This window comes from Argiope bruennichi, chromosome 2 (assembly GCF_947563725.1).
Source record: "Argiope bruennichi chromosome 2, qqArgBrue1.1, whole genome shotgun sequence".
Classification (NCBI taxonomy): domain Eukaryota; kingdom Metazoa; phylum Arthropoda; class Arachnida; order Araneae; family Araneidae; genus Argiope; species Argiope bruennichi.
The window spans coordinates 8,266,146-8,293,271 of record NC_079152.1 but is presented as its reverse complement, the minus strand read 5'-3'; the positions used below and the strand labels follow the sequence as shown (position 1 = coordinate 8,293,271).

General features: G+C 28.4%; 1 protein-coding gene across 1 annotated transcript; it reads left to right on the top strand.

Annotated features, from left to right (window-relative positions):
- Positions 1 to 37: 37 nt before the first annotated feature.
- Positions 38 to 9,747, top strand: LOC129989407 (slit homolog 1 protein-like). The gene is made up of 4 exons (XM_056097930.1): positions 38 to 393; positions 6,784 to 7,175; positions 7,642 to 7,790; positions 9,556 to 9,747. Exons 1-4 carry the CDS (start codon positions 118 to 120, stop codon positions 9,705 to 9,707), a joined length of 969 nt encoding a protein of 322 aa, XP_055953905.1. The 5' UTR covers positions 38 to 117; the 3' UTR covers positions 9,708 to 9,747.
- The last annotated feature ends 17,379 nt before the right edge of the window (positions 9,748 to 27,126 follow it).

Genomic DNA, 27,126 nt, shown 5'->3' with positions numbered 1-27,126 from the left:
AGATTTGCGAAAAAAACGAGATAGCGTGGTGAGCATCAGCTGCCACAAACATTCAAAATTCCCGTCAACTCTTTGAAGACAAAGAAAGGGAGTTCTTTTTTTACGGGGAAATCCATAATGCTTGTCTTGTGTCTCGTCTTGCTGGTCACTGGGGTCATCGGGACGCACTCGCAATGTCCGAACTTCACCCCCTCTCAGCCGTGCACTTGCCGGTCCATGGTAGATAAATCAGGAGATGAATACGCTCTCATAACCTGCCACAATTTGCAATCGGAGGACGCTCTGCAGAGGATTCTCGTTGCTTCTAAAGAATTGCCAATCTTTGAACTGGAATTGGTGGATTGCTCCTTCAGATATTTGCCCCATGATGCTTTTGTGGGCACCACGATTGAGGTGAGTATATTTGTATGCTGCTTGTACATGAAACTGGGAACATTTGTACAAAAGAAACCTTGATTTTTCAATTTTAATCTTGTAAAATATGAAAGAGTACAGAAACGTGTAATGCATAAGGGTTAAAAAAAATAGAACCCCATAAATTAGCTTCAGAAAAATATAGAAAATAGGAATTAGGAATTCATGTGAGAAAAGGATGCCGGTTTTTTTTCCCTTTAAAATTTTGATGCGAATAAAAATCTTATACTAAAATATATAATACGTATATTACACTTAATAAAAATATTATACTAAAATATTACAACCATCTGTTATTTATCTATTCATGGGCAGTAGTAAATTTTAAAAGGCAATTTACAATGAAAAAACTTACGTATTTTTTAGATTTTCCTTATTTGACTATCAATATTTTTAAAAATATATTGTGGCTATATTAAGATGAATGTATGTTCAGTACAATAATTGAACCAAAACTGCTCCCAAATAAAATAATTCTTAAATGTTCATTTTGTGGTGATTATATTCAAAATTCTATGTTCTTAAAGAATCGACTTCAGTTTATGAATTTAATGATTATCCCATCACTTCGCGTATTCAGTTTGCTATTTTAAAAAGCAAGCAATTAATTTAAGTAACAGATATTATTCCAGTCTTTTATGATGAAAACTGCTTATTCTTTTGATACATACATATTTATCAAATTTTACATCGGGCATATAAATTTACTTATTAAGCCTTCCTCTATATTTATAACTGAACTTAGAAATTTCAGACCGATTTTGTGATCAGAAACGATTTATTTCCTTTAAAAAAATTCATTGCGAAAATGGATTCAATACAAACGCAAAATTAAATCTGAGGAAAACGTGACATTTTGCATTAGTATCGTATCGAAAGTCAAGTACCGAAACATTTCGTTCGAATTTATTATCGCATTTCGATATCTCACCTGATGTGTGTGTGTGTGTGCACGCGCGCTATATTAACAGTCCAAATGTTTGATTTTTTGGAAATAGTAATTTTCAGATATGAGTGATGATACGCTATATCTTTGAAATTCTGTACAACTGCGCACTTTTAAAGTCATTACAATATTTTAAAATGTTCAGATCTCAGTTTCCAATCATAGTATAATTTCGATTGCAAGTGAGAGAAGGCATTTGTTGAAATATTTGAGAAAAACTGATTGTAATATTCTGTGATATTTATAATAATTAATTAAAAAGTTATTAAAAAATCAAAAAAGGTGAAAATAATAAGATGAAAAGTATTTTTTTAGATGTGCGTTCATGAATTCGCAAAAAAATTAAAAATTATATTTTACCAAAATCTAGAGTCAAATAAAATGTCGTGAAATCATATCGCACTTTATATAATATTATTTATTGATTAAACCGCAACAAAAAAATAAAAGATACCGAAAAAAAATTTTAAAAATTAGTAAGAATATTTCATAAATGTGATTTCATTTACCTTCCAAATTGTAATTGCGTAAAATTTCATACCTCTAAGTTGAACAGTCTGTCTTGTAGAGTGCCAACACGCACAAAAGGTGCACACATCACCCTTTATTATTAGTAGAGATTGTTACATTCATCATTATTCCACATTACTATCATTTATGAGCACGGTGCTGTCCTGAGATGGTTAAAAGTTTCAGAGTCCCTTTAATAAAACTTATTTTCAACTTCTTAGTATGGTGAACAGAAACATGTATTCTTAATACATATCTTCCCACTGACTGACAAAATCCTAAACTTTGCACCACAGATTTACAATTTTAGAGTCAAATTTGGTTTAGTTTTTTTTTTTTTTTTCCAAAAATGAAATGTTCCCTGGTTTTATCAGGTTTTGTATTATTGTCCTCATACTTATATAGACAATCAAGAGGACAGAAATTGTATTATTTGAAAATGTGTTTCAAAATTAGACTCAAATTTAGAATTCTGAGGTAAAAATAATGAGGCGAATAATGATGAATTAAATTCATTCATCATCATTCGCTATTATCTTTTTATCAACATTATGATCAGTGGAATTTTCAACTTGCTGCCTGCAATATGTGTGTGCGTGTGTGTGTGTATGTGTGTGAAATATTTAAAAAATTTTTTTTTTTATCTTTATTCATTTCCAAAGTTTTATCTTAATTTAGCCTATATTAAATTCATTCTAAAATGTTCTCTTATTTCCTGATTCAATTCCACCTTTTTAATTAATTAATTCAACTAGAGTTCTAAAATTTCTGAAGTCGATAAGTTCGAGCCCTCCGAGTGAAGGAATAAAAAATTATTGTCTGGCTAAGCGAATTCTTTTTAAAAGATACCTAAATTCCCCTGCCTAAATCGACACGTGTATAAACACGCAGAAAAATATTTTCTCTGTCTTTCATGCTTGTTCTGCTCTTGTGCCGCTCTGTAGACGGACGAGAGTTCGCTCGCGCTTCTTGTGCATAAACTATGCCTCAAGGGATGGAATAAAAGTGCACTTTAAAAATTTTAAAGTGTTTTCTCTGTCTTCGGCTACGAAATTGTACCATCAATGAAAATTGTGCAGTGAAAATCATTCATCATTGTACCATTTTTTTTATGATTCCAAGAGAATCGAAAAAATAAATTCGAAAACAATAACTGATACAATAAAAAAAATGAAAAACTCATCAAAGTTGTTAAGTCTATACAGGTTGTTTCTCATGGCCTTTCGCATTGAGTTTTACGCAATTAACAGTTAAATGTGTAAAAAGTATTTAATAGTTAATATAGCTCTAAAAAGTTTATGTTATTTTATTTTCGATGAATATCTCTGAAAAATTTCCTTATCAAAATTCATTTTAAAAGAATTTTACAAATTTTAATTACACAAAATTATTTTCTAAGCAAAATTATACGGATTTTGTTCATTTTTAATTCTTTGTAATGGATTTCTAATTAATAATTCTTTAATTTAGAAAATATTTCATTTATTTTAAGTTTAAAAAATGGATTCGAAAATTTACATGTTTATATTTGTACAAAGAATCTGAAAACTCCATTAAATATTTTTAAAACATGGTGAGCATTTTCATAAAGAATTCTATCTATGTTTATGTTACTTTGAATTGAAATCTATCTATTGTAAATTTCAGTGCAAAGGATTTCCTAACTGAGCATAAACTAGGTCAAGGATAATTTATTTTGAAAGTTAGAATTACCTTTCTAAATAAAAAATGAGTCAAAATATCGTAATTATAGTTTTTTTCTCAATTTTTAACTTTTGACGATCCATTATTTTTTAGGAGCAGTATTTTCTCAAGAAAAGAAATAAGCAAAATTCCATATTTTCATTTGTTTATAGATACCTACTGTGAAACTTCTACTATCCTAATCTAGCTAATTTTAGACTATTAGAACTTCTATATTGTACAGAAATTTATGTTTTAAACTAGAATCTTCACTTTTCATTTAATTTTGAATAATTTAGGAAATTATTATTTAAGTTATTTATTTGCCTATATTTCGAATCTATTAAGCAAATTATTTAATTTTTTTAAAAAATTGACTTCTAACATTTATTTTTTAAATATTGTTTATCTATTTCTTGATAAATAATAAAATAATTTACACCTTCTATTATAGAAAAAATGTTTGAAGAATTTTAAAAAAGGCAATACAGAGGAATATTAATTCTTAGATTGCATGAATTCCTGCTTAAATGTTTAGCAATTTTAATGCACTTAAAGACATTAAATTAAATAAACCTTTTCTTGAGATTTTAATATGATTTTTGTACCTTTGCATTTTGCTTGATTTTTTGTGCACATATTGCACCTTCTGTTTAATAATTTTCTTTAATTGGAAACTTTATCAGAAAAAATATATCCAAGGCGTTCTACAAAAAATTAAATATCAATAATTTGATAATAATTACATTTGTTGCAATCGAACTTAACGTTGAAAAACTGCGCCATTTAAATCATTTCCATTTTAAAATCGTCCGTTATCTTTTAACTTGTGTAATAATCCGTAAAAATAATAAGAAAACCAAACATTTTATCAAAATTTACTGCCTTCAAAAGATCACCTAAAATTTAAAAAAAAAAATAAAAAATCCTCATTATATATAAATAACTTTATTTTATCTTATATTTCATATTAGAAGAAATTTTTTATCTGTTTTATCTTTTATTTTATCTGTGAAGTCAAATCTTGCATCGGCAATCAATTTTCGATCAGGAAAATGACTTCACGCTATGTTATCATTTTGTCTATTATCGATTGTATTATATTATGAGGTGTTATCTATTTGGGAAATATTTCACTGGAAACTCAGATAGTAAAGAGGGCTTTTTGCGTTTACTATAAATATTTTATAAACACGCTCGACGAAATGTAATATGAGCGTATTTAATTAAGTATGATAAACATGTTTTATATGAAATAATGGAAAAAAAATATCATTGTTGTAAAAGTAGCTTGAAAAACTACAATGTTTTTATGGACTATTAATTAATTTATTTTATTTTATTTGAACTTTTTATAGATAGAATGAGAGAATTTAGGATATTGCAGAATGTCAAAAAATTACTTACTCTGATTCGAAATTCGAAATTAAGAAATTTTTTACCATCGTGCACAAATTAAATCGTCCAAATATATTGTGATTCGACATCAAAATTGCACTTAATCCTCAAACACTTCAAGTATTGATCGTATGGGTTCGTAATTGAGTGACATTTTCGAATGTGTCATCTAATTAGAAAATAAAATCAGTCACTGATATAAATAGTAAAAAGAATATTTTTATTAGATTTTTGTATAATATAGAAGATATAGTTAATAATCGAATTCTTAGAAATAGGAATCTGAAATCACAATTTTCCTTATTTTGGAACCAAACTTTAAAAAAATTAAAACAGAAAGAAACCAGAAGAAATGTCCCATTTATTGTGTTTTCTTTCTTTTTTTCCTTTCTACTTAGTGTGTGTGTGTGTACGTGTGCGCGTGTACGCACGTGTGTGTGTGTGTGTATGTGTGGAGGGGGGGAGCGTCCTGTGGCATAATACAAGAAGTTTTCTGATTACCTGATATTCTGAATAGTATCGAATATAAGAGTATTATAGATCCTTGTTTTTACTTTAAAAACCATTCATTAAAGTCCATACATTTAGTTTTTGAGTTATCTCGTTAATGTACACACGAATTGATACTTTAACAACCTTAGAAGCATTCGGACAAAATTAAGACGACATTAATAATGAATTAAATACTGGATCAAGTTTTTAATCCAACATTTGAATTGAATACCTTGACATTACAATAAATTTTGTCGAACATTTGGAAAATCTGAAAAAAAAAAACATAAAATACATCGACAATACCTAAGGTAATTTTGTTTAAACCGAGAATCACTCGCATTCATCGAGGATCTCACTTTTCCCTCACTTTCTATTTGAAACCTTCTCCAATCACGGCTGATGAAAAGTCCGATCACTTTATCTATCTAAGAATTGTAGTGAAAGCTTATAAGCCAGTTAACAGCTACGCTATCAGAGCAATTGCTTTCGTACCGTGGTCATGTTACAGGGCTTCGAACCACAAGGCCCCATGTTCTATCCTCGCTCATACCAATCTGCCACAGCATCATTCGTTTTTTTTTTTTTTCACAGCACCTACTTATTTCACAGCCGACGTCCTGGCCTAGGGTTAGCGTGTCTTCCCTTGATGCGGCATCCCGGGTTTGAGTCGTGGTTCGGGCATGGTTGTTCTTTACCCTGTGTATTATTTGTGGGGTGCGTGAACGAGCCACCATCCTCTCCCCCTGTAAATAGGGTTGTGTGAGTGTCATCTTCATACGAGCTAGAAGTCAGATTTTCTGCCCTGGGGTGCTCAGAATCTACTGCACAAACTCGGCTTAAATCGCTGACATTGTCAGCGGGCTTGTTTATGACCAGTGCCATAAGTGACAACAACAACTCGTTTCACACTTTCCAATGGAGGTCTACGACAGTTGCAGCTAGCCGAGAAGCCTGATCTTATGATCTAAATTGAACATCACTAGCATTTCTAACAACACTAGCTCATTTCTCAAGTTTTACTGGAGGCCTTCTTCAATTACGGCTAAATACGAAGCCTGATCTTATTACCTGAATTGAGTATCACTCTCATTTCCCGGTTTCTTTCTAAAGAACTCTGTAATTATTAACACCATACAAAGAAATGATACCGCCCACTTGAAGACTTTTCTACCAACGAATCATTAGAAAGTGTGTCTCGTTTTATGAGTGTTCTTGTTGAGCATTTTGATTTAGATCATTATTAAGTGTCTAGTTTTTATTTAAACCACTATCTAATTTTCTTTAATAAAAAATTCGCATGATCAATGATACAAAAATTATTATTTCTTTACAAAAAGGTTCTCAGCATTCGGAATTCCAACATTATCTCTCTCAGCGATTCAAACGTTGCCTTCGAGGGTTTGCACAACCAGCTGCATCTCATCGAAATCATCAACTGCACATATCTCAGCAGCTGGGATTGGACTCAGCTGTCCAACCTGAAGCATCTAATGGAGATTCACGTCAGCGATTCGGAACTCATTCATATCACCGAGGGGTTGGCGACCATACAGCATCTCGATATCGAAGCTTTCGTTTTCCATAGGAACAAGATACAGGATATCGCCGACAACGCATTTGCACCTTTCGAAAATCTTGAACGTTTGGCTCTGGACAACAACTACATTTCTCAGTTGAAGCGCTCTATGTTTCCAAAAAAGGCCAAAAAACTCTCTATATTAGGGCTCAGGTATATTTTTCTTTCTTTTTTGTGCATCAATTTACATACAAAGCTTGTGAATAGATTGTTTTTTTTTTCATTAAAATTTCGTAATAAATAATTTTTAAGGGTAAAATGGCGTTATATCAATTATATCCCTTCTGGAGACACCTCAAATATAGGTACTATACGGTGATGGTGGTTGGTCTCTCTGTATAGACATATTGGAGCTATCGAAATTCTACAAGTTCTATGACTGGACGTACCTTCTACTAGAATGCTGTACCATGGTCGTTGATGATCATTATAATTTAATATTAATTCCCTATCTTTGTGTTGTCATGACTATCATTTAGAGACTCAATATATTGCAGAAATTCGAGGGTAATTTTTTATGACCAGATCCTATTGAATGGCAAAATGAAAGTATGCTAGATTTGTGAAGACATTGCAGAACACACGCATACTCCTTTTATATTGATAATTTCTTTTCCAGCTACAATCATTTACAGGATTTACCCGAGGACCTATTCATCAACATGCCAGTCTTGAAGTCTCTCTATCTGACGGGAAATCCCCTCGTGACAATTAACGAAAGAGTCTTCAGACCTGTCTGGAAAAGTCTGCGACTTTTTCTTTTTTACGGTGAGTGGGCCATGATTATGTATTTTGAAAGTAGGAGTGTATATGCGTTGTGATATCATAATATAATACCGGCGGGAATGGTCACCCAAAATATCTTTGTATACTTTTTAATAAAGGCAAGGCAGAGAATGCTTTGCATGGGATTGGTGTGCAATAGTTACGATATGTTAACTTTTAGCATGAACTAAGCATTTTTATTGAATCTATTATGTAATCTTTTGCAAATGTTTTATTTATTAATCCTTGGCATGGTATTCATTGTATCAGAGAATAGAAGTTGTGTTTCAAACAACTTTTTTCCCAACCGAATAAAATAAAAATTCGATACAAAATTATACTTACAGTCAAAAAAATCCCATACCAATTTTGATGCAATTAAATTATTGAATTTTTAAGCTATCGCTATTATATATTCCTAGTTGGATTGTTTCAAAATTCGATAGATGTTTACACAATGCATTTTAAATCTATGTACAAATTTTACCCATCTAGCTCTGTTTGTTTTGTATTCATCGTGTTAATTTGTATTCGAATAGCCGGATAGATAGATTTTAGATTTCCTCTGAATGGATTTTGCTCAAAATTTGATAGAAATCTGCAAAATTGATGTGAAGACCCCATACCAACTTTCATTCTTCTAGCTGAAAGCGTTTATGTGTTATGTTTATCACAGACATACAAAACATTTTCCAAAAATGTGTTTTGCGAACTCAGTAAAGTTTAAAGCTTGGAGATTCGTCAAAATCTGGAGTTAAAATTTTTTGACGATTACAATACACGAAAAAGTAATAATGTAGTAGTTAGTTTAGAAGACCAGGTGATTGAATTTAGCGTAAAATATGTGTTTGGAATATGCGAAGTATCGAGGCTCGGCAAAGATTAGTTTTCGAGAAATAGGGAAATTTCCTCACAATTCTATTCTTTACCTTGTCATACTATAAAAGGCTGATAATTTCTATTAAATTTAGTTTTAGAGTTCACCGAGTTATTCCACACAACGAACTCTAATGAAACATGCGATTGTTTTTTTTTGTTGTTGTTAGTATGTGTGTGTGTGTGCAGTTCGTCTCTAAGGAGATTGAATTTTGAGTAACATTATCATTTTCCTACAGCATTTAAATTTGTGATTTTTTTTAATTTTTTAATTGCCCATAGATTAAATTATTTTAATTCGGAGAACTCATGTCATTATTTGCATTTCCTTACAATTTCTTTACTAAGTGAAAGACAATACACGATGCAACATTATATTTTAAAGCTATGATATTATAAATACTACTGAACAAGAATACTTTTACGGTTAACAAGATAAATAGATTAAGTAGCTTCAAAAATAACACCTTTCCTCCACCAAGATAATGCAGCATTTACAAATATCAGTTTTTGATTCATTCCTCATTGCTATTGGGGGGGGGGGGAGATGGATTAAAAAATTTAATTCATATTTTAAATCCTTAATCACTTTTTCATCATCAATATTTAAAATATAATTGTGGATTATTACATGCCATTTTAAAATGAGCCTTTCCTAAATTGTTTTAAACCATAAATTCTGAAACCGAAGTTCATTGCAATGAAAATCAAATATAGGGTAGTTATAATTGAAGTTCCGCCTTGAAAGGGTCATAAAAGGCAGCATTGCAGTGGTAATAAAGTGAAAGTGTCGAAGCATGTAACCCTTACTGATTCTACGATGAAGTTTTCCTAATAACATTAGACATATAGGTCTTTTCTAAAGCTGCATTTTTTTTTCTTTCCCCTATAGCTACCCAACTCTCCTGCGACTGTAGAATAGCATGGCTGACAATGGAGGACAACAGCAAAAAGTATCTGCATGCAGAATGTCATGGGCCGAGTAGTTTCAAAGGACGTCTCCTGGAAGGCATTAAACCGCAGGAATTGTTGAAATGCTGGTGAACGGAATTGTGAATAAAAATACATGTTAAGTCTGGGAAAAGATGTCCTTTCATTCTATAAAAAACGTGTATGCATAGTATACACAATCCTGCCTTTACTGAATATTATTTCACTAGCAAAACCAACCATGACAGGATGAATTTTAGCGAAACCAAAATTATGATAGCATAAAATAAAGCCATTAAACGAAATAAAAAATGCAATACAGATTTTAATCATTTGCCTACAGTTCAACAGGCGCAAACAAAGAAAAATACTATTTAATTTGCTCCTGTTGAACTATTGACAACAAAAAAAAATCAAAGCAAATAACTGGAAAATTTGTCATGTGTTTGGCTCATTGCCAAATCAGTGACGAGGTAAAACTTCTGTCGGTGGATCAGTGGAGAAAAATCTTTTCTCTTTTTCAAATCAGTGAAAAAGTTAAGTTTCTCCCAAAACACATCCATGAAACAACGATCACCTTAGAATTCATTAAAGAATTTAAATAACATAAAAATCGATGAATGAAAACATTATGGTTATTTTTGCTTTAAATTGAAGATAATTGTTTGAATAATCATTTCAAATTTTTCATAAAAGAAATAACCAATTTAGAAAGTCGGATGGAGAAATATCAGTTCGATTTAAACAAATTTGGAAGAAACAGACTAAATGTGAAAAAGTTTTCAAAATTTAGTAATTTACGTTTGATGCAAGATATCACACATTGACTGCTCCGACCCATTCTGAAGTACACGGATAAAATCTGAATAACAGGACCTCCGCAACAGTATTGGTGGAAACTAAAATTGATTTCTAAGGGCCATCACCGGCTACGATGCACCCCTTCCGGTGGGAAATACGTCTCATCATCGATAGAGGGTAGTAGATGCAAGATATGCAAAACATTTTTTAAGAATGGTAATTGCTTGTTCTCTTGAACGGGGCATTAATTTTGTTTTCTACAGTTATTAGAACTTTTGTATAGTTATTATCTTCAGTCATTACTTTGTAAAAATCTTTCAAAATAACACAAAACATTAAATAAACACTTTTCTACGTTAAATTTTGAAATTTAGATTTTACGGTGAATTGCGCCATCATTAGGAATTGTTAAACATTTCAATTTAAATATTTTTAGTTATTATTTTTAAGAAACTCAGTGGTTACAGACACAGTGGTTAATGATATAATATAATGTTGTAACTTTGACCTAGAGTATATATATGCATGGAAAAATAATTTTTAATATTTTAAAACAATAAGAGAACAATGCATAATGTGTTCTTTATAATAAAACATGTTCCTTTTAAAATACAGGGCGTTCATAAATGAATATCCCAACTTTATTCATCTGTTGAAAGAAATCGAAACAAAGTAAAGTGCTCGTCGGAGAAAAACAATAACAATTGAAAGTTTAAATTCAACACAGCTATACGTGTTCAGTGTGAGCCCTTCCAGAATTAGAAAAGACATCGAAACGATAACTCATCCCACAATTTATTTCTGACATCCTGGTGTGCTGCATTAAAAAGGATTGCAATGGACTTTCATTAGCACGCACTCTTGTTTCAAGAATACGCGGGCATTTTCTATTCATTCTTTGTTTGATCACAATTCAGAATGCACCTAATTGATGAGTACTTCCGTTTGTTAGTTGGGGTAATGGTTAAAGATCAAAATTTTAATGTTTTTTACATTAAGATTCGAGTTTTTTCAATCTAATCCTTATGTAACCCTTCATTCAAAAGGAATTTATATTCTCACAATTGGACGAATCATGGAGGTGATAATTAGGAATAAATTTAATTGTTGTTGCTGAACTTGTTGCTATAGAATTAGCATTTCTCCTGTTTTTCTCTAAAATCTCTCCTATTTTTTCCTTAAATTTTCATAATTTTTGCAGTTTTACTCTAAAATTTTCACTATTTCTCTCCAACACTTCCACTGCGTTTTCGAACATTTCTCCCTAATTTCCCAATTATACTATTTTTCTCTAAAATCTCTCCTATTTTTTAATTAAATGTTCACAATTTTTCCAGTTTTAAACTAAAATTTACATTATTTCTCTCCAAATCTTCCTCTCTGTTTTGGAACATTTCTCCCTATTTTGCCAAGCGTTTCTCCTATTTTACTCTAAAATATCTCCTATTTTTTCCTTGAATTTTCATGATTTTTCCAGTTTTACACAAAAATTTTCAAAATTTCTCTTCAAAACTTCCTCTAAGTTTCCGAACTTTTCTCCCTATTTTCCCAAGCATTAGTCCTATTTTTCTCTGAAATCTCTCCTATTTTTTCCTTAAATTTTCATAATTTTTCCATTCAACTAAAAGTTTCACTATTTCTCTCCAGGTCTTCCACTGTTTTGGAATATATCTCCCTATTTTCCCAAGCATTTCTCCTATTTTTCTCTAAAATATCTCCTATTTTTTCCTTAAATTGCCATGATTTTTCTAGTTTTGATTTAAAATTTTCACTATTTCTCTCTAAAACTTCCTGTATGTTTCTGAACATTTCTCCCTACTTTCCAAAGCAGTTCTGTTTTTCTCTAAAATATATCTTATTTTTTCCTTAAATTGTCATAATTTTTCTAGTTTTAATCTAAAATTTTCACTATTTCTCTCTAAAACTTCCTGTATGTTTATGAACATTTCTCCCTATTTTTTCAAGCATTTCTCCTATTTTTCTCTAAAATATCTCCTTTTTTCCTTAAATTTTTATAATTTATCCTGTTTTACACTAAAATATTCACTATTTCTCTACAAAACTTCCTCTATGTTTCTGAACATTTCTCCCTATTTTTCCAAGCATTTCTCGTATTTTTCTCTAAAATCTCTCCTATTTTTTCCTTAAATTTTTATAATTTCCCCAGTTTTACACTAAAATTTTCTATATTTCTCTCTTCTACTTCCTCTATGTTTTCGAAGATTTCTCACTATTTTCTCAAGCATTTCTCCTATTTTTCTCTAAAATCTCTCCTTTTCTCCATAAATATTTATAATTTTTCAAGTTTTACACTAAAATTTTTACTATTTCTCTACAAAACTTCCTCTATGCTTCTGAACATTTCTCCCTATTTTCCCATGCATTTATCCTATTTTTCTCTAAAATCTCTTCTATTTTTTTCTTAAATTTTCATGATTTTTCCAGTTTTAAACTAAAAGTTTCACTATTTCTCTCCAATATTCCTCTATGTTTTGGAACATTTCTACCTATTTTCCCGATCATTTCTCCTATTTTTCTCTAAAATATCTAATTTTTTCCTTAATTTTTTATAATTTATCCTGTTTTACACTAAAATTTTCACTATTTCTCTACAAAACTTCCTCTATGTTTCTGAACATTTCTCCCTATTTTTCCAAGCATTTTCCTCATAAAATCTCTCCTATTTTTTCCTTAAATTTTCATAATTTTTCCAGTTTTAACTAAAATTTTCAATATTTCTCTCCTATACTTCCTCTATGTTTTTGAAGATTTCTCCCTATTTTTTCAAGCATTTCTCTTATTTTTCTCTAAAATATCTCCTTTTTTTTAAATTTTTATAATTTATCCTGTTTTACACTAATATTTTCACTATTTCTCTACAAAACTTCCTCTATGTTTCTGAACATTTTTCCCTATTTTCCCATGCATTTATCCTATTTTTCTCTAAAATCTCTCCTATTTTTTAATTAAATTTTCATAATTTTTGCAGTTTTAAACTAAATGTTTCACTATTTCTTTCCAAATATTCCTCTATGTTTTGGAACATTTCTCCCTATTTTTTCAAGCATTTCTCCTATTTTTCTCTAAAATATCTCCTTTTTTCCTTAAATTTTTATAATTTATCCTGTTTTACACTAAAATATTCACTATTTCTCCAAAACTTCCTCTATGTTTCTGAACATTTCTCCCTATTTTTCCAAGCATTACTCGTACTTTTCACTAAAATCTCTCCTATTTTTTCCTTAAATTTTCATTATTTTCCCAGTTTTACACTAAAATTTTCAATATTTCTCTACTCTACTTCCTCTATTTTTTGGAACCTTTCTCACTATTTTCCCAAGCATTACTCCTATTTTTCTCTAAAGTCTCTCCTTTTTTCCTTAAATATTTATAATTTATCCTTTTACACTACAATTTTTACTATTTCTCTACAAAACTTTCTCTATGTATTTGAAGATTTCTCCCTATTTTCCCAAGCATTTCTCCTATTTTTCTCTAAAATCTCTCCTATTTATCCTTAAATTTTCATATTTTTTCCAGTTTAACTCTAAAATTTCCACTATTTATCTCCAAGCCTTCCTCTATGTTTTGGAATATATCTTCCTATTTTCCCAAGCATTTCTCCTATTTTTCTCTAATATCTCTCCTATTTTTTACTTAAAGTTTCATAATTTTTCCAGTTTTACACGAAAATTTTCACTATTTCTCTCTAAAACTTCCAGCATGTTTCTGAACATTTCTCCCTTTTATCCAAAGCAGTTCTCCTATTTTTCTCTAAAATCTCTCCTTTTTCCTTAAATTTTTATAATTTTTCCTGTTATACACTCAAATTTTCACTATTTCTCTATCCTATTTTTTCCTTGAATTTTCATAATTTTTCCAGTTTTACACAAAAATTTTCAGTATTTATCTCCAAAACTTCCTCTATGTTTTGGAACCTTTCTCTCTATTTTCCCAAGACTTTCTCTTATTTTTCTTTAAAATCTCTCCTATTTTTTCCTTAAATTTTCATATTTTTTCCAGTTTTTAACTAAAAGTTTTACTATTTCTTTCCAAATATTCCTCTATGTTTTGGAACATTTCTTCCTATTTTCCCATGCAATTATCCTTTTTTTCTCTAAAGTCTCTCGTATTTTTTACTTAAATTTTCATAATTTTTGCAGTTTTGAACTAAAAGTTTCACTATTTGTCTCCAAATATTCCTCTATGTTTTGGAAAATTTCTCCCTATTTTCCCAAGCATTTCTCCTATTTTTCTCTAAAATCTATTTTTTCCTTAAATTTTCATATTTTTTCCATTCAACTAAACGTTTCACTATTTCTCTCCAGGTCTTCCTCTGCTTTGGAATATACTCCCTATTTTCCCAAGCAGTTCTCCTATTTTTCTCTAAAATCTCTCCTTTTTTCCTGAAATTTCTATAATTTTAACTATTTTACAATAAACTTTTCACTATTTCACTACAAAACTTCCTCCATGTTTCTGAACATTTCTCCCGATTTTCCCAAGCATTTCTGATATTATTCTCTAAAATTTCCCCTATTTCTTCCTTAAATGTTCATAATTTCTAGTTTTACACTAACATTTTCATTATTTCTCTCCAAAACTTCCTCTCTGTTTTGGAATATTTCGCCATATTTTCCCAAGCATTTCTCCTATTTTTCTTTAAAATATCTCTTATTTTTTCCTTAAATTGTCATAATTTTTCTAGTTTTAATCTAAAATTTTCACTATTTCTCTCTAAAACTTCCTGTATGTTTATGAACATTTCTCCCTATTTTTTCAAGCATTTCTCTTATTTTTCTCTAAAATATCTCCTTTTTTTAAATTTTTATAAATTATCCTGTTTTACACTAAAATTTTCACTATTTCTCTACAAAACTTCCTCTATGTTTCTGAACATTTCTCCCTATTTTTCCAAGCATTACTCGTACTTTTCTCTAAAATCTAATATTTTTTCCTTAAATTTTCATTATTTTCCCAGTTTTACACTAAAATTTTCAATATTTATCTCCTCTACTTCCTCTACGTTTTGGAACATTTCTCACTATTTTCCCAAGCATTTCACCTATTTTTCTCTAAAGTCTCTAATTTTTTCCTTAAATATTTATAATTTATCGTTTTACACTACAATTTTTACTATTTATCTCCAAGCCTTAGTCTATGTTTTGGAATATATCTTCCTATTTTCCCAAGCATTTCTCCTATTTTTCTCTAATATCTCTCCTATTTTTTACTTAAATTTTCATAATTTTTCCAGTTTTACACGAAAATTTTCACTATTTTTCTCTAAAACTTCCTGTATGTTTCTGAACATTTCTCCCTTTTATCCAAAGCAGTTCTCCTATTTTTCTCTAAAATCTCTCCTTTTTCCTTAAATTTTTATAATTTTTCCTGTTATACACTCAAATTTTCACTATTTCTATTTTTTCCTTGAATTTTCATAATTTTTCCAGTTTTACACAAAAATTTTCAGTATTTATCTCCAAAACTTCCTCTATGTTTTGGAACCTTTCTCTCTATTTTCCCAAGACTTTCTCTTATTTTTCTTTAAAATCTCTCCTATTTTTTCCTTAAATTTTCATATTTTTTCCAGTTTTTAACTAAAAGTTTCACTATTTCTTTCCAAATATTCCTCTATGTTTTGGAACATTTCTTCCTATTTTCCCATGCAATTATCCTATTTTTCTCTAAAATCTCTCCTATTTTTTACTTAAATTTTCATAATTTTTGCAGTTTTGAACTAAAAGTTTCACTATTTGTCTCCAAATATTCCTCTATGTTTTGGAAAATTTCTCCCTATTTTCCAAAGCATTTCTCCTATTTTTCTCTAAAATCTATTTTTTCCTTAAATTTTCATATTTTTTCCATTCAACTAAACGTTTCAATTTTTCTCTGCAGGTCTTCCTCTGTTTTGGAATATACTCACTATTTTCCCAAGCAGTTCTCCTATTTTTCTCTAAAATCTCTCCTTTTTTCCTGAAATTTCTATAATTTTAACTATTTTACAATAAACTTTTCACTATTTCACTACAAAACTTCCTCCATGTTTCTGAACATTTCTCCCGATTTTCCCAAGCATTTCTGATATTATTCTCTAAAATTTCCCCTATTTCTTCCTTAAATGTTCATAATTTCTAGTTTTACACTAACATTTTCATTATTTCTCTCCAAAACTTCCTCTCTGTTTTGGAATATTTCTCTATATTTTCGAAAGCATTTCTCTTATTTTTCTCTAAAATATCTCCTTTTTTCCTTAAATTTTTATAATTTATCCTGTTTTACACTAAAGTATTCACTATTTCTCTACAAAACTTCCTGTATGTTTCTGAACATTTTTCCCTATTTTCCCATGCATTTCTCCTATTTTTCTCTAAAATATCTCTTATTTTTTCCTTAAATTGTCATAATTTTTCTAGTTTTAATCTAAAATTTTCACTATTTCTCTCTAAAACTTCCTGTATGTTTATGAATATTTCTCCCTATTTTTTCAAGCATTTCTCTTATTTTTCTCTAAAATATCTCCTTTTTTTAAATTTTTATAATTTATCCTGTTTTACACTAAAATTTTCACTATTTCTCTACAAAACTTCCTCTATGTTTCTGAACATTTTTCCCTATTTTCCCATGCATTTATCCTATTTTTCTCTAAAATCTCTCCTATTTTTTAATTAAATTTTCATAATTTTTGCAGTTTTAAACTAAATGTTTCACTATTTCTTTCCAAATATTCCTCTATGTTTTGGAACATTTCTCCCTATTTTCCCATGCATTTCTCTTATTTTTCTCTAAAATATCTCCGTTTTTCCTTAAATTTTTATAATTTATCCTGTTTTACACTAAAATATTCACTATTTCTCTACAAAACTTCCTGTATGTTTCTGAACATTTCTCCCTATTTTTCCAAGCATTACTCGTACTTTTCTCTAAAATCTCTCCTATTTTTTCCTTAAATTTTTATTATTTTCCCAGTTTTACACTAAAATTTTCAATATTTCTCTCCTCTACTTCCTCTACGTTTTGGAACATTTCTCACTATTTTCCCAAGCATTTCTCCTATTTTTCTCTAAAATATCTCCTTTTTTCCTTAAATTTTTATAATTTATCCTGTTTTACACTAAAATATTCACTATTTCTCTACAAAACTTCCTCTATGTTTCTGAACATTTCTCCCTATTTTTCCAAGCATTACTCGTACTTTTCTCTAAAATCTCTCCTATTTTTTCCTTAAATTTTCATTATTTTCCCAGTTTTACACTAAAATTTTCAATATTTCTCTCCTCTACTTCCTCTACGTTTTGGAACATTTCTCACTATTTTCCCAAGCATTTCTCCTATTTTTCTCTAAAGTCTCTCCTTTTTTCCTTAAATATTTATAATTTATCAAGTTTTACACTACAATTTTTACTATTTCTCTACAAAACTTTCTCTATGTTTTTGAAGATTTCTCCCTATTTTCCCAAGCATTTCTCCTATTTTTCTCTAAAATCTCTCCTATTTTTCCTTAAATTTTCATATTTTTTCCAGTTTAACTCTAAAATTTACACTATTTATCTCCAAGCCTTCCTCTATGTTTTGGAATATATCTTCCTATTTTCCCAAGCATTTCTCCTATTTTTCTCTAATATCTCTCCTATTTTTTACTTAAATTTTCATAATTTTTCCATTCAACTAAAAGTTTCACTATATCTCTCCAGGTCTTCCTCTGTTTTGGAATATACTCCCTATTTTCCTAAGCAGTTCTCCTATTTTTCTCTAAAATCTCCTTTTTTTTCCTGAAATTTCTATAATTTTTCCTATTTTACACTACAATTTTTACTATTTCTCTACAAAACTTTCTCTATGTTTTTGAAGATTTCTCCCTATTTTCCCAAGCATTTCTCCTATTTTTCTCTAAAATCTCTCCTATTTTTCCTTAAATTTTCATATTTTTTCCAGTTTAACTCTAAAATTTCCACTATTTATCTCCAAGCCTTCCTCTATGTTTTGGAATATATCTTCCTATTTTCCCAAGCATTTCTCCTATTTTTCTCTAATATCTCTCCTATTTTTTACTTAAATTTTCATAATTTTTCCATTCAACTAAAAGTTTCACTATATCTCTCCAGGTCTTCCTCTGTTTTGGAATATACTCCCTATTTTCCTAAGCAGTTCTCGTATTTTTCTCTAAAATCTCCTTTTTTTTTCCTGAAATTTCTATAATTTTTCCTATTTTACACTAAAATTTTTACTATTTCTCTACAAAACTTCCTCTATGCTTCTGAACATTTCTCCCTATTTTCCCATGCATTTATCCTATTTTTCTCTAAAATCTCTTCTATTTTTTCTTAAATTTTTATAATTTTTCCAGTTTTAAACAAAGATTCACTATTTCTCTCCAATATTCCTCTATGTTTTGGAACATTTCTCCCTATTTTCCCGCGCATTTCTCCTATTTTTCTCTAAAATATCTAATTTTTTTCCTTAATTTTTTATAATTTATCCTGTTTTACACTAAAATTTTCACTATTTCTCTACAAAACTTCCTCTATGTTTCTGAACATTTCTCCCTATTTTTCCAAGCATTTTCCTCATAAAATCTCTCCTATTTTTTCCTTAAATTTTCATATTTTTTCCAGTTTAACTCTAAAATTTTCACTATTTCTGTACAAAACTTCCTCTATGTTTCTGAACATTTCTCCCTATTTTCCCAAGCATTTCTCCTATTTTTCTCTAAAATATCTCCTTTTTTTCTTAAATTTTTATAATTTATCCTGTTTTACACTAAAATATTCACTATTTCTCTACAAAACTTCCTCTATGTTTCTGAACATTTCTCCCTATTTTTCCAAGCATTTCTCCTATTTTTCTCTAAAATCTCTCCTATTTTTCCTTAAATTTTCGTATTTTTTCCAGTTTAACACTAAAATTTCCACTATTTATCTCTAAGCCTTCCTCTATGTTTTGGAATATATCTTCCTATTTTCCCAAGCATTTCTCCTATTTTTCTCTAATATCTCTCCTATTTTTTACTTAAATTTTCATAATTTTTTCAGTTTTACACGAAAATTTTCACTATTTCTCTCTAACTTCCTGTATGTTTCTGAACATTTCTCACTTTTATCCAAAGCAGTTCTCCTATTTTTCTCTAAAATCTCTCCTTTTTCCTTAAATTTTTATAATTTTTCCTGTTATTCACTCAAATTTTCACTATTTCTATTTTTTCCTTGAATTTTCATAATTTTTCCAGTTTTACACAAAAATTTTTAGTATTTATCTCCAAAACTTCCTCTATGTTTTGGAACCTTTTTCTCTATTTTCCCAAGACTTTCTCTTATTTTTCTTTAAAATCTCTCCTATTTTTTCCTTAAATTTTCATATTTTTTCCAGTTTTTAACTAAAAGTTTCACTATTTCTTTCCAAATCTTCCTCTATGTTTTGGAACATTTCTTCCTATTTTCCCATGCAATTATCCTATTTTTCTCTAAAATCTCTCCTATTTTTCTCTAAAATCTCTCCTATTTTTTACTTAAATTTTCATAATTTTTGCAGTTTTGAACTAAAAGTTTCACTATTTGTCTCCAAATATTCCTCTATGTTTTGGAAAATTTCTCCCTATTTTCCCAAGCATTTCTCCTATTTTTCTCTAAAATCTATTTTTTCCTTAAATTTTCATATTTTTTCCATTCAACTAAAAATTCACTATTTCTCTCCAGGTCTTCCTCTGTTTTGGAATATACTCCCTATTTTCCCAAGCAGTTCTCCTATTTTTCTCTAAAATCTCTCCTTTTTTCCTGAAATTTCTATAATTTTAACTATTTTACAATAAACTTTTCACTATTTCTCTACTTCCTCCATGTTTCTGAACATTTCTCCCAATTTTCCCAAGCATTTCTGATATTATTCTCTGCAATTTCCCCTATTTCTTCCTTAAATGTTCATAATTTCTAGTTTTAAACTAACATTTTCATTATTTCTCTCCAAACCTTCCTCTCTGTTTTGGAATATTTCTCCATATTTTCCCAAGCATTTCTCCTATTTTTCTCTAAAATATCTCTTATTTTTTCCTTAAATTGTCATAATTTTTCTAGTTTTAATCTAAAATTTTCACTATTTCTCTACAAAACTTCCTGTATGTTTCTGAACATTTTTCCCTATTTTCCCATGCATTTATCCTATTTTTCTCTAAAATCTCTCCTATTTTTTAATTAAATTTTCATAATTTTTGCAGTTTTAAACTAAATGTTTCACTATTTCTTTCCAAATATTCCTCTATGTTTTGGAACATTTCTCTCTATTTTCCCAAGCTATTCTCCTATTTTCCTCTAAAATATCTCCTTTTTTCCTTAAATTTTTATAATTTATCGTTTTACACTACAATTTTTACTATTTCTCTACAAAACTTTCTCTATGTTTTTGAAGATTTCTCCCTATTTTCCCAAGCATTTCTCCTATTTCTCTCTAAAATCTCTCCTATTTTTCCTTAAATTTTCGTATTTTTTCCAGTTTAACACTAAAATTTCCACTATTTATCTCTAAGCCTTCCTCTATGTTTTGGAATATATCTTCCTATTTTCCCAAGCATTTCTCCTATTTTTCTCTAATATCTCTCCTATTTTTTACTTAAATTTTCATAATTTTTTCAGTTTTACACGAAAATTTTCACTATTTCTCTCTAACTTCCTGTATGTTTCTGAACATTTCTCACTTTTATCCAAAGCAGTTCTCCTATTTTTCTCTAAAATCTCTCCTTTTTCCTTAAATTTTTATAATTTTTCCTGTTATTCACTCAAATTTTCACTATTTCTATTTTTTCCTTGAATTTTCATAATTTTTCCAGTTTTACACAAAAATTTTCAGTATTTATCTCCAAAATTTTCCTCTATGTTTTGGAACCTTTCTCTCTATTTTCCCAAGACTTTCTCTTATTTTTCTTTAAAATCTCTCCTATTTTTTCCTTAAATTTTCATATTTTTTCCAGTTTTTAACTAAAAGTTTCACTATTTCTTTCCAAATATTCCTCTATGTTTTGGAACATTTCTTCCTATTTTCCCATGCAATTATCCTTTTTTTCTCTAAAATCTCTCCTATTTTTTACTTAAATTTTCATAATTTTTTCAGTTTTGAACTAAAATTTTCAATATTTCTCTCCTCTACTTCCTCTATGTTTTGGAAAATTTCTCCCTATTTTCCCAAGCATTTCTCCTATTTTTCTCTAAAATCTATTTTTTCCTTCAATTTTCATATTTTTTCCATTCAACTAAACGTTTCACTATTTCTCTCCAGGTCTTCCTCTGTTTTGGAATATACTCCCTATTTTCCCAAGCAGTTCTCCTATTTTTCTCTAAAATCTCTCCTTTTTTCCTAAAATTTCTATAATTTTAACTATTTTACAATAAACTTTTCACTATTTCACTACAAAACTTCCTCCATGTTTCTGAACATTTCTTCCGATTTTCCCAAGCATTTCTGATATTATTCTCTAAAATTTCCCCTATTTCTTCCTTAAATGTTCATAATTTCTAGTTTTACACTAACATTTTCATTATTTCTCTCCAAAACTTCCTTTCTGTTTTGGAATATTTCTCCATATTTTCCCAAGCATTTCTCCTATTTTTCTCTAAAATATCTCCTATTTTTTCCTTAAATTGTCATAATTTTTCTAGTTTTAATCTAAAATTTTCACTATTTCTCTGTAAAACTTCCTGTATGTTTATGAACATTTCTCCCTATTTTTTCAAGCATTTCTCTTATTTTTCTCTAAAATATCTCCTTTTTTTTAATTTTTATAATTTATCCTGTTTTACACTAAAATTTTCACTATTTCTCTACAAAACTTCCTCTATGTTTCTGAACATTTCTCCCTATTTTTCCAAGCATTTCTCGTATTTTTCTCTAAAATCTCTCCTATTTTTTCCTTAAAGTTTTATAATTTTCCCAGTTTTACACTAAAATTTTCTATATTTCTCTCCTCTACTTCCTCTATGTTTTCGAAGATTTCTCACTATTTTCTCAAGCATTTCTCCTATTTTTCTCTAAAATCTTTTCTCCTGAAATATTTATAATTTTTCGTTTTACACTAAAATTTTTACTATTTCTCTACAAAACTTTATCTATGCTTCTGAACATTTCTCCCTATTTTCCCATGCATTTATCCTATTTTTCTCTAAAATCTCTTCTATTTTTTTCTTAAATTTTCATAATTTTTCCAGTTTTAAACTAAAAATTTCACTATTTCTCTCCAATATTCCTCTATGTTTTGGAACATTTCTCCCTATTTTCCCGAGCATTTCTCCTATTTTTCTCTAAAATATCTAATTTTTTTCCTTAATTTTTTATAATTTATCCTGTTTTACACTAAAATTTTCACTATTTCTCTACAAAACTTCCTCTATGTTTCTGAACATTTCTCCCTATTTTTCCAAGCACTTTCCTCATAAAATCTCTCCTATTTTTTCCTTAAATTTTCATAATTTTTCCAGTTTTAACTAAAATTTTCAATATTTCTCTCCTATACTTCCTCTATGTTTTTGAAGATTTCTCCCTATTTTTTCAAGCATTTCTCTTATTTTTCTCTAAAATATCTCCTTTTTTTTAAATTTTTATAATTTATTCTGTTTTACATAAAATTTTCACTATTTCTCTACAAAACTTCCTCTATGTTTCTGCACATTTCTCCCTATTTTTCCAAGAGATTTTAGAGAAAAATAAGAGACCTGCTTTGGAAAATAGGGAGAAATGTGCAGAAACATAGAGGAAGTTTTGTAGAGAAATAGTAAAACTTTTAGTGTAAAACTTGAAAAATTATAAATATTTATGGAGAAAAGGAGAGATTTTAGAGAAAAATAGGAGAAATGCTTGAGAAAATACGGAGAAATGTTCAGAAACATGCAGGAAGTTTTAGAGAGAAATAGTAAAAATTTTAGATTAAAACTAGAAAAATTATGGCAATTTAATAAAAAAATATGAGATATTTTAGAGAAAAATAGGAGAAACACTTGGCAAAATAGGGAGAAAGGTTCAGTAACTTAAAGGAAGTTTTGTAGAAAAATAGTAAAAATTTTAGTGTAAAACTTGAAAAATTATAAATATTTAATCAAAAAAGGAGAGATTTCAGAGAAAAATAGAAGAAATGCTTGGGAAAATACGGAGAAATGTTCAGAAACATACAGGAAGTTTTAGAGAGAAATAGTGAAAGTTTTAGTGTAAAACAGGATAAATTATAAAAATTTAAGGAAAAAAGGAGATATTTTAGAGAAAAATACGAGAAATGCTTGGAAAAATATTTTGAAATGTTCAGTAACACAGAGGAAGTTTTAGAGAGAAATAGTGAAAACTTTAGTGTAAAACAGAAAAATTTATGAAAACTTAAGGAAAAAAGGAGAGATTTTAGAGAAAAATAAGAGACCTGCTTTGGAAAATAGGGAGAAATGTGCAGAAACATAGAGGAAGTATTTTAGAGAAATAGTAAAACTTTTAGTGTAAAACTTGAAAAATTATAAATATTTAAGGAAAAAATAAGAGAGATTTTAGACAAAAATACGAGAAATGCTTTGGAAAATAGGGAGAAATGTTCAGAAACATACAGGAAGTTTTAGAGAGAAATAGTAAAAATTTTAGATTAAAACTAGAAAAATTATGGCAATTTAATAAAAAAATATGAGATATTTTAGAGAAAAATAGGAGAAACATTTGGCAAAATAGGGAGAAAGGTTCAGTAACTTAAAGGAAGTTTTGTAGAAAAATAGTAAAACTTTTAGTGTAAAACTTGAAAAATTATAAATATTTAATCAAAAAAGGAGAGATTTCAGAGAAAAATAGAAGAAATGCTTGGGAAAATACGGGGAAATGTTCAGAAACATACAGGAAGTTTTAGGGAGAAATAGTGAAAGTTTTAGTGTAAAACAGGATAAATTATAAAAATTTAAGGAAAAAAGGAGATATTTTAGAAAAAAATAAGAGACCTGCTTTGGAAAATAGGGAGAAATGTGCAGAAACATAGAGGAAGTTTTGTAGAGAAATAGTAAAACTTTTAGTGTAAAAGAAAAATTATAAATATTTAACGAAAAAATAAGAGAGATTTTAGACAAAAATACGAGAAATGCTTTGGAAAATAGGGAGAAAAGTTCAGAAACATACAGGAAGTTTTAGAGAGAAATAGTAAAAATTTTAGATTAAAACTAGAAAAATTTATGGCAATTTAATAAAAAAAATATGAGATATTTTAGAGAAAAATAGGAGAAACGCTTGGCAAAATAGGGAGAAAGGTTCAGTAACTTAAAGGAAGTTTTGTAGAAAAATAGTAAAAATTTTAGTGTAAAACTTGAAAAATTATAAATATTTAATCAAAAAAGGAGAGATTTCAGAGAAAAATAGAAATGCTTGGGAAAATACGGAGAAATGTTCAGAAACATACAGGAAGTTTTAGAGAGAAATAGTGAAAGTTTTAGTGTAAAACAAGATAAATTATAAAAATTTAAGGAAAAAAGGAGATATTTTAGAGAAAAATACGAGAAATGCTTGGAAAAATATTTTGAAATGTTCAGTAACACAGAGGAAGTTTTAGAGAGAAATAGTGAAAACTTTAGTGTAAAACAGAAAAATTTATGAAAACTTAAGGAAAAAAGGAGAGATTTTAGAGAAAAATAAGAGACCTGCTTTGGAAAATAGGGAGAAATGTGCAGAAACATGAAGAAAGTTTTGTAGAGAAATAGTAAAAATTTTAGATTAAAACTAGAAAAATTATGGCAATTTAATAAAAAAATATGAGATATTTTAGAGAAAAATAGGAGAAACACTTGGCAAAATAGGGAGAAAGGTTAAGTAACTTAAAGGAAGTTTTGTAGAAAAATGGTAAAAATTTTAGTGTAAAACTTGAAAAATTATAAATATTTAATCAAAAAAGGAGAGATTTCAGAGAAAAATAGAAGAAATGCTTGGGAAAATACGGAGAAATGTTCAGAAACATACAGGAAGTTTTAGGGAGAAATAGTGAAAGTTTTAGTGTAAAACAGGATAAATTATAAAAATTTAAGGAAAAAAGGAGATATTTTAGAAAAAAATAAGAGACCTGCTTTGGAAAATAGGGAGAAATGTGCAGAAACATAGAGGAAGTTTTGTAGAGAAATAGTAAAACTTTTAGTGTAAAAGAAAAATTATAAATATTTAACGAAAAAATAAGAGAGATTTTAGACAAAAATACGAGAAATGCTTTGGAAAATAGGGAGAAAAGTTCAGAAACATACAGGAAGTTTTAGAGAGAAATAGTAAAAATTTTAGATTAAAACTAGAAAAATTTATGGCAATTTAATAAAAAAAAATATGAGATATTTTAGAGAAAAATAGGAGAAACGCTTGGCAAAATAGGGAGAAAGGTTCAGTAACTTAAAGGAAGTTTTGTAGAAAAATGGTAAAAATTTTAGTGTAAAACTTGAAAAATTATAAATATTTAATCAAAAAAGGAGAGATTTCAGAGAAAAATAGAAGAAATGCTTGGGAAAATACGGAGAAATGTTCAGAAACATACAGGAAGTTTTAGGGAGAAATAGTGAAAGTTTTAGTGTAAAACAGGATAAATTATAAAAATTTAAGGAAAAAAGGAGATATTTTAGAAAAAAATAAGAGACCTGCTTTGGAAAATAGGGAGAAATGTGCAGAAACATAGAGGAAGTTTTGTAGAGAAATAGTAAAACTTTTAGTGTAAAAGAAAAATTATAAATATTTAACGAAAAAATAAGAGAGATTTTAGACAAAAATACGAGAAATGCTTTGGAAAATAGGGAGAAAAGTTCAGAAACATACAGGAAGTTTTAGAGAGAAATAGTAAAAATTTTAGATTAAAACTAGAAAAATTTATGGCAATTTAATAAAAAAAATATGAGATATTTTAGAGAAAAATAGGAGAAACGCTTGGCAAAATAGGGAGAAAGGTTCAGTAACTTAAAGGAAGTTTTGTAGAAAAATAGTAAAAATTTTAGTGTAAAACTTGAAAAATTATAAATATTTAATCAAAAAAGGAGAGATTTCAGAGAAAAATAGAAATGCTTGGGAAAATACGGAGAAATGTTCAGAAACATACAGGAAGTTTTAGAGAGAAATAGTGAAAGTTTTAGTGTAAAACAAGATAAATTATAAAAATTTAAGGAAAAAAGGAGATATTTTAGAGAAAAATACGAGAAATGCTTGGAAAAATATTTTGAAATGTTCAGTAACACAGAGGAAGTTTTAGAGAGAAATAGTGAAAACTTTAGTGTAAAACAGAAAAATTTATGAAAACTTAAGGAAAAAAGGAGAGATTTTAGAGAAAAATAAGAGACCTGCTTTGGAAAATAGGGAGAAATGTGCAGAAACATGAAGAAAGTTTTGTAGAGAAATAGTAAAAATTTTAGATTAAAACTAGAAAAATTATGGCAATTTAATAAAAAAATATGAGATATTTTAGAGAAAAATAGGAGAAACACTTGGCAAAATAGGGAGAAAGGTTAAGTAACTTAAAGGAAGTTTTGTAGAAAAATGGTAAAAATTTTAGTGTAAAACTTGAAAAATTATAAATCTTTAATCAAAAAAGGAGAGATTTCAGAGAAAATAGAAGAAATGCTTGGGAAAATACGTAGAAATGTTCAGAAACATACAGGAAGTTTTAGAGAGAAATAGTGAAAGTTTTAGTGTAAAACAGGATAAATTATAAAAATTTAAGGAAAAAAGGAGATATTTTAGAGAAAAATACGAGAAATGCTTGGAAAAATATTTTGAAATG